We start from the raw sequence: 15763 nt of genomic DNA on the forward strand, positions 1-15763 counted from the left end.
CTTGGCCGCGGCATGCCAGGTCTGAGCTAGTTAACTAGAAAACATGGTCCCAATTCTTCATAGTCCACTGGGTGAGCTGGATACTACAAAACACCAGTCTGTGGTGTTTCCTGAAAAACAACTCCACGGGGAAAATCAGAAGCAAGGCCTTATTTTTTCAGTCAGGGACCCTGAGCTTGGGTGCTTGAAGGCTAGGGGAACTTAAGTGGGTGAAGCAGACCATTGCGGAGGGCCAATTAAGCCCTTGACCAGCTCGATAAGACACCAGAGTTCAAAACATTTTTGAGTGTGAAAGTCACAGAGAACCATCGAAGCGTTGTGAGGTGGTGCGTTTGATCAGGATGTCCTTCACAGTGTTCCTTCTGAGGCAGCCTGGGGGGCTGAGGCCATCGTGAGGAGGAAGGTCAGAGTGCAGATCTGAAAAGAGGCTAGGGTGATGGGTGTGAGGGAGAGCGGCCCAGTGGATGGGTAAGCATTTCCTAACACGTTGTGAGAGGCACAGCCAGTGTCAGCAGGAAGCAGTAGCATCAGACAGGATTTTGTGTGTACCACTGTCCTTTTCACAGCAAGTACACTGGTACTGCTGGCTAATGTGGTATAACTAATCAAGGTGCCCATAAAATTAATTCTGCCGTTGGTTGTTGGAAAATACGATTTAGCTCAAGTGAAATGTAGGATGGGGAAATTGAGGCCTTAAGTGTTTTTTTAACACAAATAAATATGGTGACTATAGTAATTAGCTTGTCTTAACCATTCCACAATGTAAACACCACATTACCCTATAATATATTACAATTATTTGTCAATTAAAATTAAAAACAACAATACTGAAACACACGAGAATCACCTAAAACATGTGAGTGCCCTGTGAGAGAGAATTATTGATGATAACAATATTAGCCCCGAACCCAGAAACCACACCAGTTCTTGCAGGTGACCGTCACTAGGGTCTTGTGTCTGCTGCCAGGCTCAGTGGGGATCCAGTGGGGCTTGCACTCTCCTGAGTGTGTTGGAGGATACAGAGCGAGGCTGAGTAGGGCTCTGATCCGCCATCATCTTAAGACAGCCTCTCTCCTGTTAGATCATGCTCCCTCGTTTAGTTTATATGGGCTGATGATATATATGCCTTTTTTTTTTTCTCCTTTAACAGGTGGTAACAAACAGGGACACACAAGAAACTCTCCTCTGCATGGCCTGTGTATTTGAAGTGTCAAATAGTGAACACGGAGCACAGCATCATATCTACAGGCTTGTAAAGGACTGAACCTGGTTATTTATATATATATTGATATCTGTATATACACACACGTATGTGCACACACACACTCTCCATTATCAAACGACTGACTGTAAACCTCACCACACAGGGTGCTGCCCTGGTCCTCCGGGCGCCACACCCTGACTTTTCTAAATCCTGTTTGAGTGAACTTATTATTATTATTTTTTCCATGTGTTCATGCTATCATTGTAGCTGTGAAGTTGTGATGCAGTTTTTTTTGTGTGTATTCCTCAGATCTGCAACCCACAATTCCTTGGGGAAGGTGAATCTTACAGTCTAAGCCTCTCTCTCTCTGCAGACCTGTTTCCTGTTGTGGTAGAAAGTACTGAGACAGAGGATTGGCCATGGGGCATTGACTGCCTTTATACTAATGTATTTAGTTTTTTTTTTTCCAACATGAAATTCTTGTTTTAAGATACAAGTAAAATTAATCTTTAAATATAAATGTAAACTAGTACAGGAAAACTAAGATTCTTTAGACTTATCTTTGTAACTAATTAGGGTGGAAGTCATGGAAGAATGTAATTCACTAAATTATTTTTTGAATGAAATCTTTCTTTCATTTTAAAACCAAATGTTAAACTATAGCCTTAAGAAATACTTGTTAGAAATATCCTAATGAGACAAATTTGTACCTTTACCCCTCTCAAGGTTGAAACTAATACCCTAATTCATTAAACTCTTGAAACAGGTGTTATAAAGGAGGAAAATGTCACCCCTTATCCTTAACATATATAGTATATTTAAAAATGTAAAATTGTATTGTACTAATGTGATAAGTGATTATTTAATGAAAAAGAAAAGACGGCTCTTTTTGCAATAAGTAGATAATACTGGAACAAATCTAAGCTTACAACGTTATATCCTGTGTGTGCAGTTACGTTTTATGAGGTCCACCAAATTTTTTATGGAGACAGGTTCATATTTGAACCGCTGAAATTTGATAGCAAATTTTAAAATTGGCATGAATACTGCACTGTGAGTTGCAAAGAATGCAGAATCCTGTGGCTGGAAGAAAGTTGTCATCAACCAAACAAGCAGAAGGCTCATCAAAGCTTGGTGTCTCTGCTCCCCCAATGTCACTGTCATCAGTGTCACTGTCATAGGCCTCCCCGCCAGCTTGAGGATGGGTTGTGGCTGGGAACCCAGTGTGCACAGAGAGCCTCTGTGACTACAGCTCTGTGTCCCCACATGTGGGTGTTCAGCTCTTTGGGCGCTGTTTCTTGTCACTTTGCTAGTTCTTCATCGCCTCTCTCCGTCTGCACAGTAGATGTGGACATGCTTTCTCGAAGGCATTTCTTCATAAGCCTCAGTGGGCACTTTATATTCATATAGTCTCTCTCTCTCTCTCTCTCGCTCCCCCTCTTCTCCTCCCCCCCCCCATTTTTTCAAGCAAACCCCCATATTAGGAAGCTCTGTTTCCAAGAGGGATTTCATCTCTCTCATCTAATTAGTCCAAAGCATTGCCCAGCAGAGTTGGTCTGATGCGGCCAGTCTTGGGCTACTTCCCCAAGTGCTTTTCTTACTGGAGAAGCAAGAAAGGGTTACCCCTCCACTTCCCAGCGAAGGTAAGAGGAAAAGTAAGAGTTTCTTTACATACATGTACGTATGTGTGTGTACACACACATACACACACACACACACACACACACACACACACACACACAAACAACTGTTAGGAATATGTGAACACAATAGACCATGGCATAAACTTTTTAAATTAAAAAAAAAAACACAAAAGCATAGCAATTTGCTTTTTTTGTTTGTTTGTTTTTTGTTTTTCGAGACAGGGTTTCTCTGTGTAGCCTTGGCTGTTCAGGACTCACTTTGTAGACCAGGCTGGCCTCGAACTCTCAGCAAGCCACCTGCCTCTGCCTCCTGAGTGCTGGGATTAAAGGCGTGTGCCCCACTACTCTGGCTTAAGATTTATTTATTTATTTTGTATGCAGTGCTCTGCCTGCATTTACACCTGCAGGCCAGAAGAGGGCATCTGATTCCATTATAGATGGCTGTGAGCCACCATGTGGTTGCTGGGAATAGAACTCAGGACCTCTGGAAGAGCAGCCAGTGCTCTTAACCTCTGAGCCATCTCTCCAGCCCCAGCAATTTGCCTTTCATTGAGGCTGTAAAGTAAAATCCTACGTCTGCTACGTCCAGGTGACACATACCCCTTTGCTCTAGCATCCTTTGGCCATCGGTGGGTGTGGCTGGCCTGTAGCTAAAAGAACCAATTGGCTCGACTGTCTCCTCCCAGCCACATCCCTGGTCCCTAGAAAGACGAGGAGAATATATAAGATTTTGCCATTTGCAGTGTACCTCGTTATGTGAGCCAGCCGGGATTGTTTCTCTTCCTGAGAACTGCCTTGCTTCCATGTTCCTAAGCCAGCCCTCAAAGGAATGGCTACCCTGAGTTTCCAAAACCCAGGTGTTTCAGGGTCTCTCCTGGGTGTGAGACCCTTTAGTTAATCTTTTTGATGTTTCTTTGGCTTAGATTTCCTGTGTCCTTCCTTGAGAGGAGCCCACTACTGTCCGGAGACCAGGACGACATGAGTGGGTACAGATGATCTGTGGCTACAGGCCAGGCCATCCCAGAATATGATGGGGGTGAGGAGTGTACCACTCAGTAGTGGAGCTGCCCCTCTGTACCACCAAGGGCTGGGGCTCTTTTTCCCCAAGTACCAGCAGTTGGCAGTGCAAAGGGTACGACTCCACAGACTACGGTTCCGTGTCTGCTGCCTCACAGTGCAGGCACCTACATCACTGTGTCCTCTTCTTGCGAATGCCTTTCTGGGGGTGGGAGTGAGCAGGAATGGCCCTGATTTACCTTTTGTTCTTAAAACAGCTGTAAAAGTCTTTCATATACATTTTGCTTCCCACTCCTCCCTTCTTACCTTTTCACCACGCCCCCTCCCCCATATCTCCGCCCCTCCCAACTTGTTCTTTCTCACCTTTAGAAAACAAAAATAGCCCACCGTCTTAGTTAGGGTTCCAATTGCTATCATGGAGACCCTGACCCAAAGCAGGCTAGGGAGTAAAGCGGGCTTACATTTCTGCGTCATAGTCCATCACCGAAGGAAGCCGCAGCAGGAACTTGAGACTGTGAGTTGATACAGAAACCGTGAAGGGGTGCTGCTTACTGGCTTGCTCCTCACGGCTTGCTCAGTCTGCTTTCTTACAGAACTTAGCACCAGCAGCCCCGAGGATGACACCACTCACACTGGCTGACCCCTCCCCCTTCACTGATTTAAAAAAAAAAAATGCCCAAAGGCTTGCCTGCACCCATTACTGATGGAGATATCTTCTCAGTTTTGAGGTTTCTTTTTCTCAAATGATTATAGTGTGTGTTAAGTTGACATAAAACTAGCCAGCACACTTACATGGCCAGGCTGTACTGTCCATACACTCACGGGTGTAGGGACACCCACTGGACCATGGTGGGCCTGCCAGGAACCACACTCTTTTAACTGGCTTCTTTTCCCCCAGAAGCCATCACCTGTCAGCAGCTCCTCAGCGCTGGAATGTTGACCCACTGATGTGCTGATGTGCTGATTTGCTCCCTCCACCCCACCACACCCCCTGCTTTTACAGTCCTTCGGCCCTGTCTTCAGCCCTGGTTGCTGTAGATCTCCACTACACTGCTCCTGCTGTCTGCCTTACGGTCCACGCTCTCTATTGAATCTCTTCCATCCTTAGGGACGGCGCAGGCCTGGATCTGTTACAGAAAGTGGCTTATACTCAGACTGAAAGAGCCCGGCCCATGCCCCTTCACCTTAAGGGGATGAGAGGTGCCTGGTCCAAAGCCTCCCAGTTAGTGAGTCACAGAGCAAGGTTTGAGGGCTTCTCATTCATCTTCGGCCTCTTGTGGTTGGTAGCAGCTGCCTTTTCTGGTGCTCTGTGCGTAAGTGGTCCCTGTGAATGGTTAGGGTCAGTTCAGATCTCCTCTAGCTGTCTGGGGACCTTGAGCAGATGGCAAGGCTGATGCGCCTTTTCCCTTCCTCGAGGGACAGTTCTCCAGCCACAGGCTTCGAGTCAAATTTCTATTTGCCACCATCCCAGTAGCCACGCCCTGCCCACACACCAGCCAACATAGAACCCTTGGTATTAAAATTCCTCAGAGGACTTTTAGACCCAGGTCTTCTTTAGGCTTCAACCATGGTGGCGTTAGCCACCTTTTATACAACCATCTAGTATTGAAGTCACATGATGGTCCGTTTTATAAACCAGGTACCTGTAATTTGTGTACTTTTGTATACGCTCTGGTGTACCACACCTGTCCTAAGGAAGGGTAGTGTAACTGTTGGTGTCCTCATCGGTGACATTAGGAGGATGTATGGGTTGCTGGCTTCTATGTTGATGTTTCTGTGGCTAAGCCCTGCTCGTGTCATTCCTGAAAAAGCCTTAAATCTCGGAGACGTCCGTAGGCTGTCAGTGTGACAGGCTGCCTGGGAACCGTGAGCCCTTTTGTAAGCTGGAAGCATTTCTCTTACTACTGTTACTTTTCATAGTTTTCAGTTCACAGCTGCCAAAGCCTCCCAGTAAAGCAGTGCCTTAGCAGTACCTTGTAGCCGCCAGCCTTTTCTCAGCCTGCTCTCGGTGTCCACTTGCTAATTGGCCCTGTATCCGAAGCAGGCAAGCCAAAACCCTTCTCATTTGTGTTTCAGAAGCCCATTTTTAAATCCAGCTCTATAGGAAGCTGATGACTTGGTTTCAAACAACCTGAACCGGGAAACCCAAGTCAGTTATTTGACCATTGCTCTCACGTCTGTATCCATACCAAAACCAAAGGCTGCAGCTTCGCAGCTGACTGTGAAGAGCGAATTGTACTTTTCATTGATGCCTTTTTTCAATTCATGACCAAATACTTAGCTATTTGTGAATCTTCTGCGCTCCAGCATGAAAGTGCCTTTGGCTCGAGATTCCAGCTTAGAAAGTGCCACCGTAATAACCGACAATTTGTAGAGAGACCAAAAATATTTCGAGATCACCATAATGCCTTTGGTTAACCGGGATGAGTAACCAACCACAGGCCTGTGTTCACGAGAGCACCGTGTGATCCCTGCCTGCTGTGAGTCTGCCTGCCAGTGGGGACCCCACCACCACTCACCTATAGCACAGTGCAGCAGCGGGGAACCCTGAAAACTGTTGTGTCTGTGTGTGCCGACTCTCCCCGGCATGTCCGTCGACTCGTCACCCAGCTCTGCATCCCTGGGAAGGAACTCGCGCACAAACACCCGAATCCCGCCGGTGGACGGACACCACGGCTTTGCCTTCTCCCTGTGTCCGTGTCTAGTCTGTGGAGACTCTCGTCCACTGGGACGCCAGTGCGCACTTGACTGCTTTACACGTTTGGTTGTTGGAAGCCTCGGATGGAGATGACAGTGCAGAACAAAAATTAAAAATGGGTTCACTAGGGTCATAGCAGTTGAAGCGTCTTTGGGCAGATTTGCTGGCTCCAGATGTCCTCATGTGCTGTGAGAGACTTCCAGAGAGCACACCATTTGCAATTCGGCATTTTCAAGAATGTTCTAGTCCTCAGAGAGCCAACTCTTTGAAGTCTGTATCAGCTTAGAGTAAAATTTTGTGCATCTGGAAACCCCATACAGTAATGAAAAGAATAAAGGAGGCAAAAAGAAGCCAGGAAAAAAAAATAGGTGTTTGTTTTTGTTTTGTTTTTTTATTCCTTTGCTGATGTAAGTGTAAAAAGTAATGACAGACAACTTTGAAAGTTAGCCTTGAAACTACCACATGTGTTCTCTTTGCCCCTCCCTGGTGTCTAAGGAATAGCCACCCGGGGCTCTGACATTACAAAGTGATTTGTATCCACCCAAGTTGTGAGTATGTACAAAAGTCCTGTTTTTGTTGTTGCTGTGTTTCTAAAGAAAAACAGCTTATCAGATGAAGAGGAGAACTCCTCAGCACAGGTTAGAGTTAGCGGTTTGGTGTTTTAGACTCCTCCCTGGCAGGACACAGCACAACTTGAAGAAATTCCCCAAGTGTGTGTTTTCTCGTGCCTCCTGCTAGACACTGCTGTCTTGTCCGGCGGTAGCTTTCTCTCCTAAGCTCTTTGCTTATATCTTTTAAAATGAAGGTTTTGTGTTTAACATTGACTGCGTTGCAAAGGGTAGGCCTCACTGAAGTCAAGCACCATTAACTAAGACGAGATGTCTGTAGTTGCTGTTGGTTCCTAAGCCGTGACTTGTTCTCTCTGTGAATCTGCTTTGGGTCTCTGCGCCCCACACGACATCATTTTAGATAGAAGCATAGAAGCAGCATTTGTCTATTTGTGTCCCACCCTCGTTTCATGGCCGTGGGGTCCAGTCACACTAGACTCCAGCCTTGCTCAGCCTGACCCTTACTGGTTTTCATGTGCATTCTGTTTCCCTTCTCTCTAAGAGAGGCAGGCAGAATCCACACGTCCTTCTTTTTAGAAAACCTTTCTGTGAGTTTCATGCTTTTATTTTTAGAATTGTTTTCTGTGAGTAGTTTTAATGTATAAAATAGATTATTAACTGCACTTCTTTAAAAGAAAAAAAAAAGGATGTACGTCTCCTGTTACCTTCTTGAAAGATCAACTTCTCTAGGCCTTTTTGAGTGGGCTTATGACTTCAGACAAGGGAAAAAAAAACAGTAAAAACAAAAACAGTACGTGCCTGAAAAATGACAAAAAAAACCTTTTTGTAACATTTTAAAAACCTGAAAAGCCTTTACTTCTTTGATACGCTCAAATTTTATGTAAATTGGATTTTGCCACGTGTGTTCGTTCACATTCTAAGCGACTTCATGGCTTCTCTGTTGTGTCTCGTGTAAAGTGTATAGGATGGTGGGCTTGTGGCGTAAACGTTTCATCTGGTCAGTGGCTCCTTTGATACTGTACTGCTGCTGAGACTGGGCCGGAACCTGAGCCTTTGGGTGACTGGGTTCCTCTTGGGGGAGACAGTTGAGAAGAGGGTGGGGTGGCTCATTCACTTGTGTTCTTAAACTGTTTGCAGAAACTTTCAAAAGGCATCTGGCTAAACTTCCCGGCAGTACAGTATTCTTGTATTCGTTAACGTTTGTGTTTAGGTACTGGTACCTTTCTGTTTAAAAAATGTTCTAAGTGTTGGCTTTAAAGTGAATTTATCTTTAGTATGATAGTTATATGAAAATTATAGGGTTTGTGTGCAGAGAATTTTTTTATAAAGTGCTTTGTAAAAAAAAAATGTATTCTAGCTTTCGCGGTACATATGTGTGATAACTTTAATATCCATGACAGTTAAGTGCAATTATTTCATCACTCTAAAAATGCTATTTTTGTGTCAGTTCCTGCAGGTGTTTTCATGTCTTTGCAAAGTGACACATTTTGATGCCTTCTTGATAAAGTGGTAGACATTTTGTAGCTTTCTAGAAACTTTGTATCCATACGGTATCAATGAAAAATAAAGAAAATGAAAGTGTGGGTCACCTTTCTTATCTGCAAAAGTCTATGTTGTTGAGAATGAAATCTGCCTTTTTTTTTTTAATTACATTTACTTTATTGGAGTGGGAAGCCCACACCAGCCAGTGGCTGGCTTGCACAGTCGTCAACTTCCACCAGGGAATTTAATTTGGGTCATCAGGTTTGGCAGCCAGTGCCTCTACCCATTGGAACATCTTGCCTAGTCTAAAAACTTGCCCTGTGTGCGGTGATGGGTTTTATGAAGGACAGAGGGAAGAGTGAAACACCGGGAAACTAGCACCAGTGTATGAGGGCATTCAGGTATTGGGGGGGGGGGGGTAAGTAAAGACCTGAGGGGACAAGCAACTTCTCTGGGAATCCTCATGCGTTCTTCCTGCCGCACTGCCTCGGGGTTCTAAAGAGCACTTAGAGAAAGCCAGGTTAGCTGTTGTGGTGGAACTACTGAGCGACGGTTGGAACCTGGTCAAAATCCATAGTGGGAAATGGTGAAACTGCGCAAAGATGCCCTTGTTCTGCCCAGTGCCTGGCCGTCACTATGCCCCAGATGTTGGGACAGCAAGCCAGATGCTTTCATTCACTTTAGCCTCCAAGCAGCTGAGACTTGAAAGTCTCTGCAATATTCATAAGGAACCAAATTAAAAACAAAAACAAAACAAAACAAAAACCAACAACATAAAAGCCGGGGGGTGGTGGTGGCGCACGCCTTTAATCCCAGTCCTCAGGAGGCAGAGGCAGGTGGATCGCTGGGAGTTCGAGGCCAGCCCGGTCTACAAAGTGAGTTCCAGGACAGATAGAGCTGTTACACAGAGAAACCCTGCCTCGAAAAACCAAAAAAGAAAAAAAAAAAAAAAACCAACGACATAAAAACCACGAAAAGATTGAAGATTACGAAGACAGCTGGCAAGGTGGCTCCGTGGGTGAAAACACCCGCTACCAGCCTGTCCACTTGACTTTGATCTCCAGGACCCACAGGTTGGAAAGGAGAAAATGAACCTCCACTGGCTAGTAAATAACATAATTATTTACTATGTGATATGTAGTGTAAATCTTTCATTCATCTTCAACTTTTACCACTCATGATATAAATTCTCCCTAGAGCAGTGATGATCACAGTGGTCTGAGTTTGGAATAAAATGTAAAAACTAGCATGTGCCCATTAACCTAGCTATAAAGTAAAAAATGAATACATTGGTGATCCTAGTGGGTTGTAAACATTCAGTTGTAAAGCACACACGTGCAGCAGAGAGGATTTGAACATTAAAACTTGATGATCCTCTTCTAATGTACTGAGTATGAAATGGTGCACACAATCTACCGAGTTCTTAAGAATAGTGGCCATACCCAAAGCCAGCAGTCAGGAAGCCGGCCAGTGCCAAGTGGCCCACTCTCTAAAGTCTTGATGGGACACAGCCATTACTATTTGCTACTTCTACTGCTGTGACTTCTTTCACGCCTCGGTAGCAGAGTTGACCATGACAAAGACCCTGTAGCCCACAGAATCTGAAAGAATTCCTTTCTGGCTTTTTGCAATGTGTAGGGGAAAATTTTACCACCCAACTCACTCTAAGCCATAAAACAAGGCCCTGTATTCAGTAACCCTAAAAGAGTAGCTTCTCTTTCTTCTGTGTGTACATACCCTGATCAGTGGTTATAACACTTTCCACCCAGTTTTCCTTTACATCAACAGCCTATGGTGTGTGGACAACCTCAAGTCTGGACGGAGTGAGGAAGGGAGAGATTAATTATGAGTTATGGGGGCGGGGGCCTCAGTGTGGGCATTTATAGAGTGGATGGCAAGCTCAGCTGTCATACTTGGGAACATGTGTCTCCTCGGTCCTAAAGCTACTGCTGGAGCCGCATGGTGACCAGTGAGCCCTAGAGATCCTGTCCCTACCTCTCGGGGGCTGGGATTACAACTGTAGCCTGCCATGCCTATCTCTTCATAATGGCGGTTCTTGGGGTCAAACTCAGGACTGAACAGTCCTTCCAACCCCAGGAATGGTGACCTTGATTGATTGCACCAGCTGAATCTGATCACGTATCAAAACATATATTTCTAAAGCAGCTAATAGCACCTCCAATGGTTACTGTTCTTCCTTGTCCCTGCCTTGCCCTGTCTACTTACTGTCTCCCCACATCACTGTGGGCTGCCCCACTTGGCTGCCATATTCCTTGCCTCTGACAGCTCCGTGCTGCCATCGGAGCCCTAAAACCTCCACACAATTCCACACCGGTATCAACTATCACCAAACCGTGCTTGCAAACCACCGGGTTTCTCAGTATTGGTTCTTATTCAGTATAGTTTTAATGCTCTGTCTAGACCTTAAGACACAAATGAAGTGGGCACTCCAGTCTCAAGTTACCAGTCCATCCCAGCAGCATGGTCTCTAGAGCACAGTTTCCTTCAAGCGTCAAGGGGCTGCCCAGCAGCCCATTACAAGCAGCACCAGGCTTACTGGGATCTTAAGTCTTGAGTTGCAGGAGGGCGCCGGGTACACCAGGGTGCTCTCTATAACCTAGCCCAGACTCAAGTTCTCAAGATTTGCTGCAAGGCGCAGTCTCCCAGCTCCTGTTGGGAGGAGTTCAGACTGGGCAGGTCCTGTAGCTTTTGCTGGTCCCCGACCTCCAGAAGCACCGGCCCAACTTTGCTGATTGGACCATGTTGAGAATTTACCCTTCGTCTAGCAGCAGCGGTGGTAGGAACTTGGGCACACCTTGGGGAGGTGTTCTAAATGTAAGTGTGCCCTTGATGACTGTGCCTTAATGAACAAGAGACAAAAATAAGAAAGTGAAGCCGGGCGTGGTGGCGCACACGCCTTTAATCCCAGCACTCGGGAGGCAGAGGCAGGTGGATCGCTGTGAGTTCCAGGCCAGCCTGGTCTACGAAGTAAGTCTAGGACAGCCAAGGCTACACAGAGAAACCTTGTCTCAAAACAAAACAAAACAAAACAAAAAAAACGAACAAACAAAAATAAGAAAGTGCTCCAAATAAAACTCATAAACTTCTCCCAGCTGTGAACGAAACAAACTAATACGAAGACATATATAGATATTTTGCATTAGTGAACATGTATGCGTATACAATATAACAAACATTTATGTGTATACAGTATATCCCCCACATTTCAAATTTAAGGGAACAACTTGAAAACTGTATATTTGCAAATTAAACAAATCTCTATATGTCAAAGGATTGCTATAAGAGTATTCTCTGGCCTTAATACAATTGAAGTAGAAATCAAAATAGAATCTTTTTTTTTTTAACTATATACTTCGGGATGAATAAGCAAAAGAATTCCAATTCATAGGAAAAATAAGCCATGGAAATGAAATTAGCCTTAGGTTAAGAAGTTTGGTGTGATGCTCGGGGAGGCAGAGGCAGGTAGATCTCTGTGAGTTCGAGGCCAGCCTGGTCTACAGAGTGCCCACTCCAAGGAATGTAAGCTTGGCTTAACATTAGAAAGTCAGTCCATGTAACTCTCACTGAAAACAAAAGAAACAAAAGCATGTGAAAAAACAGGTGCGTCCAATAGCGTAGTGTGTCTCCCAACCCCGACAAATCCCCTGTGTTGAAGCTCTGATCCCCAACGTGGTATGTTTGGAGGCAGAGCTTTTGAGGCAACTGCAATCACAGAGTATGTGAATAGGATTCCCACTAAGGGGGTTAGGGCCATTACAAGGAGAGAAAAGGGCCTTCTGCTTCCTCCATGCAAGATCACAGCAGGGAGGAAGTCATCTGCAGACTGCAGCGCCCTTAGACTCTGTTAACACCCTGGTTTTGTTTAACCCTAAACACTTTATTATTATTATTATTTATTATTATTATTATTATTATTATTATTATTATTATTATTATTATTATTATTATTATTTTAGTTAAGACTGGAAAGGCCTTTTCCAAGCGAATAAATGGCTATCAAAAAAAATATGCTGTTAATGAAATAATTCTAATTTGGGAAATGAAACAAGGATACCTCCATGTGTCATCCCGTCTAGTGAGCTTCCGAACAGTGAAACTAAGTTAGAAAAAAAAAAAACAAAATACCTAATATGAGACTCTAACCTGCCATTGTTCTTACAAGATAAGGTCATGCATATATAGAAAAAAACAAAAAAACATACAGGTATATGGCTGGAAATGGATGGTAAAGGAGCGCATGGTGCATACAAAGCAAGGTATGAATGCCTAGGGTTGCATTTGCCGTGGGCGTGGGTGTGGCTCAGTTAGAAGAGTGCTCCTAGGATGCATGAGGCCCCGAATTTGATGTCTACCATCATATAAGCAGTTTGCTGATGCGTGCCTATAATCTTTACACTAGGAAAATAGAGCCAAGAGGACTAGAACTTCAAGGTCACCCCCAGCTGCATAGCCAGTTTGAGACCACACTTGGCTAATGATCCTGCTCAGAAAACAAAGAGCAAAATACAACAACCAAACCACATTTGTTTTTATACAAGGAAAACAAATCCAAGTACCATTTCTTGAACATCATGAAGGTGTGCCTTTAATCCCAGTGTTTGAGAGACAGAAGTGGGCAGATCAAACAAGGCGTTTAAGGCCAGCCTGATCGACAGAGTGAGCTCCAGCCCAGCCAGGGCTACACAGAGAAACCCTGACTCAAAATCAAAACAAAAAATAGTTCCAACACATTAGTCAATGAAGAGCTGAAGATACTGCTGAGATGAAGTCATCAATTCTACCTAAATAATCTATAGTGTAAATATCGCCAAATAAAGTTTCAGTGCTTGCCTTTGTGCCCTCGCTGTGCAGTGTTCAGAGATTCAGAGAATCAAAAATGACTCACGAACTCTTGGAGAGGAAGAATAAGTGAGGAGGCTCTATCAATTATCTGTTGGTTTTTCTCCAAGTACCAACTCCATCCTCTGTCCCTGCTTTGCCATCCTGGAGCAGAGCCTTGGAAAATGGGCAAGTGCACGCTTGGGCTTTGAGGACAGAGAGAGCGCATGCTCTAATGGCAAGCTCACTCCCTCCTTTACATGATACGAATCTCAGCCTTTGATGGGGAAAGGTAGGATTCCCTGTGTTGGAGGGTGGTCTGATGTATTTTGATGCTAATTACTTCTTGCTGTCACTGTGACCCACCTTGCCTGAGAGCCTAACCTGTTTGACCAATAAACACGCAAGGCCAGGACAAATGGGATGGGTGTGGCTAAGGTTCCTGGGCTTGAGGAGAATCTTGGGGGGGGGGGGGGAGAGAAGGAGGTCTCACCATCATGGGTTAGGTGGAGGAGAAGCACATGGCTGGCGTGGATGGAGGATTTGGTCCAGATGAAGAACATTAGCAAGTATATGGTAGTTTGCTACCATGGGATGGAGGTAGCTTGATGGAAATTATTAGAAGCAGATGGCATGGGATTAGGACAGGTATCTCATACCTGCCCCACTATGGGAAGTAGTTCAGGGGATTAATATCTGCCCTGCCCAGGTTAACTAAGGCTATTTTAAAATATAACAGGTGTCTGTGTCTTGATTGATTGCTATCGGATTAGAAAATACTAATAAGTATTAATAAGTAGAGGCCTAATAATAAACATTATTAGACATACTGGTAATTAACCACGCCATCCCTGTCTTTAGCTCCTTCCTTACTCTTTGTTCTTCAGTCTAGAGAGAGGAAGGAGATGCCTCTTTCACCTGACTTCCAGACTCCCTAAGTGTGTGTGTGTGTGTGTGTGTGTGTGTGTGTGTGTGTGTGTGTGTGTGTGTAGGTGGGAGAGAGATGGGGGAGGGGGGAGAGAGGGAGAGAGTGCTATGTGAAGGCACTGCCCATGGAAGTCAGAAGAGGACATCAGATTCCCTGGATCTGGAGCTACAGGTCGGGTGTTGAGCTGTGTAATGTGAGTACAGGGACATAACTAGGGTTCTTTGCAAGAGCAGCACCCGCTCTCAACCTCTGAGCCATTTCTCTAGCCCCATCAAGTATTTACTGGCACAATGGACCATGATACAAATATAAAGGACATGAAGATAAAAGCCCAGTGTCTTGTAACTGAGGAAGAACTCCTTGACTGTGATGTCATCATTATTAATTAAAGTGTATGAATGTATACGCATGAGTGTATATAAGTGTGCATGCTCCAACATGCATGTGTAGTGGTCAAGAAGTTGACACTGGATCACTTCCTTTATTGGTCTCCACCTTATTTCTTGAGTCAGGGTCTCTCGCTGGACTGGCTGGCCAGCTAGCTCTGGGGAGCCTCCTATGTCTACCTCTGCTCCCCAAAGCACTGGGCTTGTAGACGGTGCCACCGGTCCTGGCTTTCACACGGATGCTTTTGCCCACTGCACCATCAGCCAGCTCGTGCTCTTTACCTTTAAATCCAGCCTTTCAAAAGTATACTTTGTGCTCATTAGAAGTAAATAATGAGTTAGGAAAATTGTATCTGGTTGCGTAAGCGTTGCCACATAAAGTACAGCACATATGTACCACCCACCCTCAGAGCTTGCCCCGGTCCTCTGCAAGCCATCCGCTCCCCCACCCCTCACCAAACTGCAGCCTCAGCCAGGCAAGTGCAAGTTTATATTCTGTTTCTCTATGATTGTTTTTCTAGGAGTTGATGTAATTGCAGACACACTATATGCAGTCTTTTCTATTTCTTTTCTTTCATTTGAATAACATGCTTCAGGGTTATCAATGATATTTCTGATATTTTAAAGAAAGATTTATTTATTTACTATGTATACAATGTGCTGCCTGCATATAATGCCCGTACAGCAGAAGAGGGCACCAGATCTCATTGTAGATGGTTGTGAGCCATCAGGTAGTTGCTGGGAATTGAACTCAGGACCCCTGGAAGGGCAGCTGGTGCTCTTAACCTCTGAGCCATCTCTCCAGCCCCTATGATGATATTTCTTTCTTTTTTAAAAAGATTTATTTGTTATTTACACAGTATTCTGCCCACATGTGTGCCTGCCCACCACAAGAAGGCACCAGATCTCATTACAAGTGGTTATAAGCCACCATGTGGTTGCTGGGAATTGAACTCGGGACTTTTGGAAGAGCAGACGGTGCTCTTAACCTCTAAGC

At 44.8% G+C, this 15763-nt stretch overlaps 1 protein-coding gene across 1 annotated transcript in view; it reads left to right on the forward strand.

Annotated features, from left to right (window-relative positions):
• Nucleotides 1-8742, forward strand: part of TEAD1 (TEA domain transcription factor 1) — a 229164-nt gene extending 220422 nt beyond the window's left edge. Inside the window, exon 14 of the mRNA XM_084773005.1 lies at nt 1151-8742. Within this exon, the coding sequence (XP_084629131.1) occupies nt 1151-1264 (114 nt within the window). The 3' untranslated portion in view covers nt 1265-8742. The remainder of the gene's footprint in view (nt 1-1150) is intronic.
• The last annotated feature ends 7021 nt before the right edge of the window (nt 8743-15763 follow it).

Source organism: Acomys minous (genome assembly GCF_964271855.1).
Source record: "Acomys minous genome assembly, chromosome: 2".
In the NCBI taxonomy this organism is placed as follows: Eukaryota; Metazoa; Chordata; class Mammalia; order Rodentia; family Muridae; genus Acomys; species Acomys minous.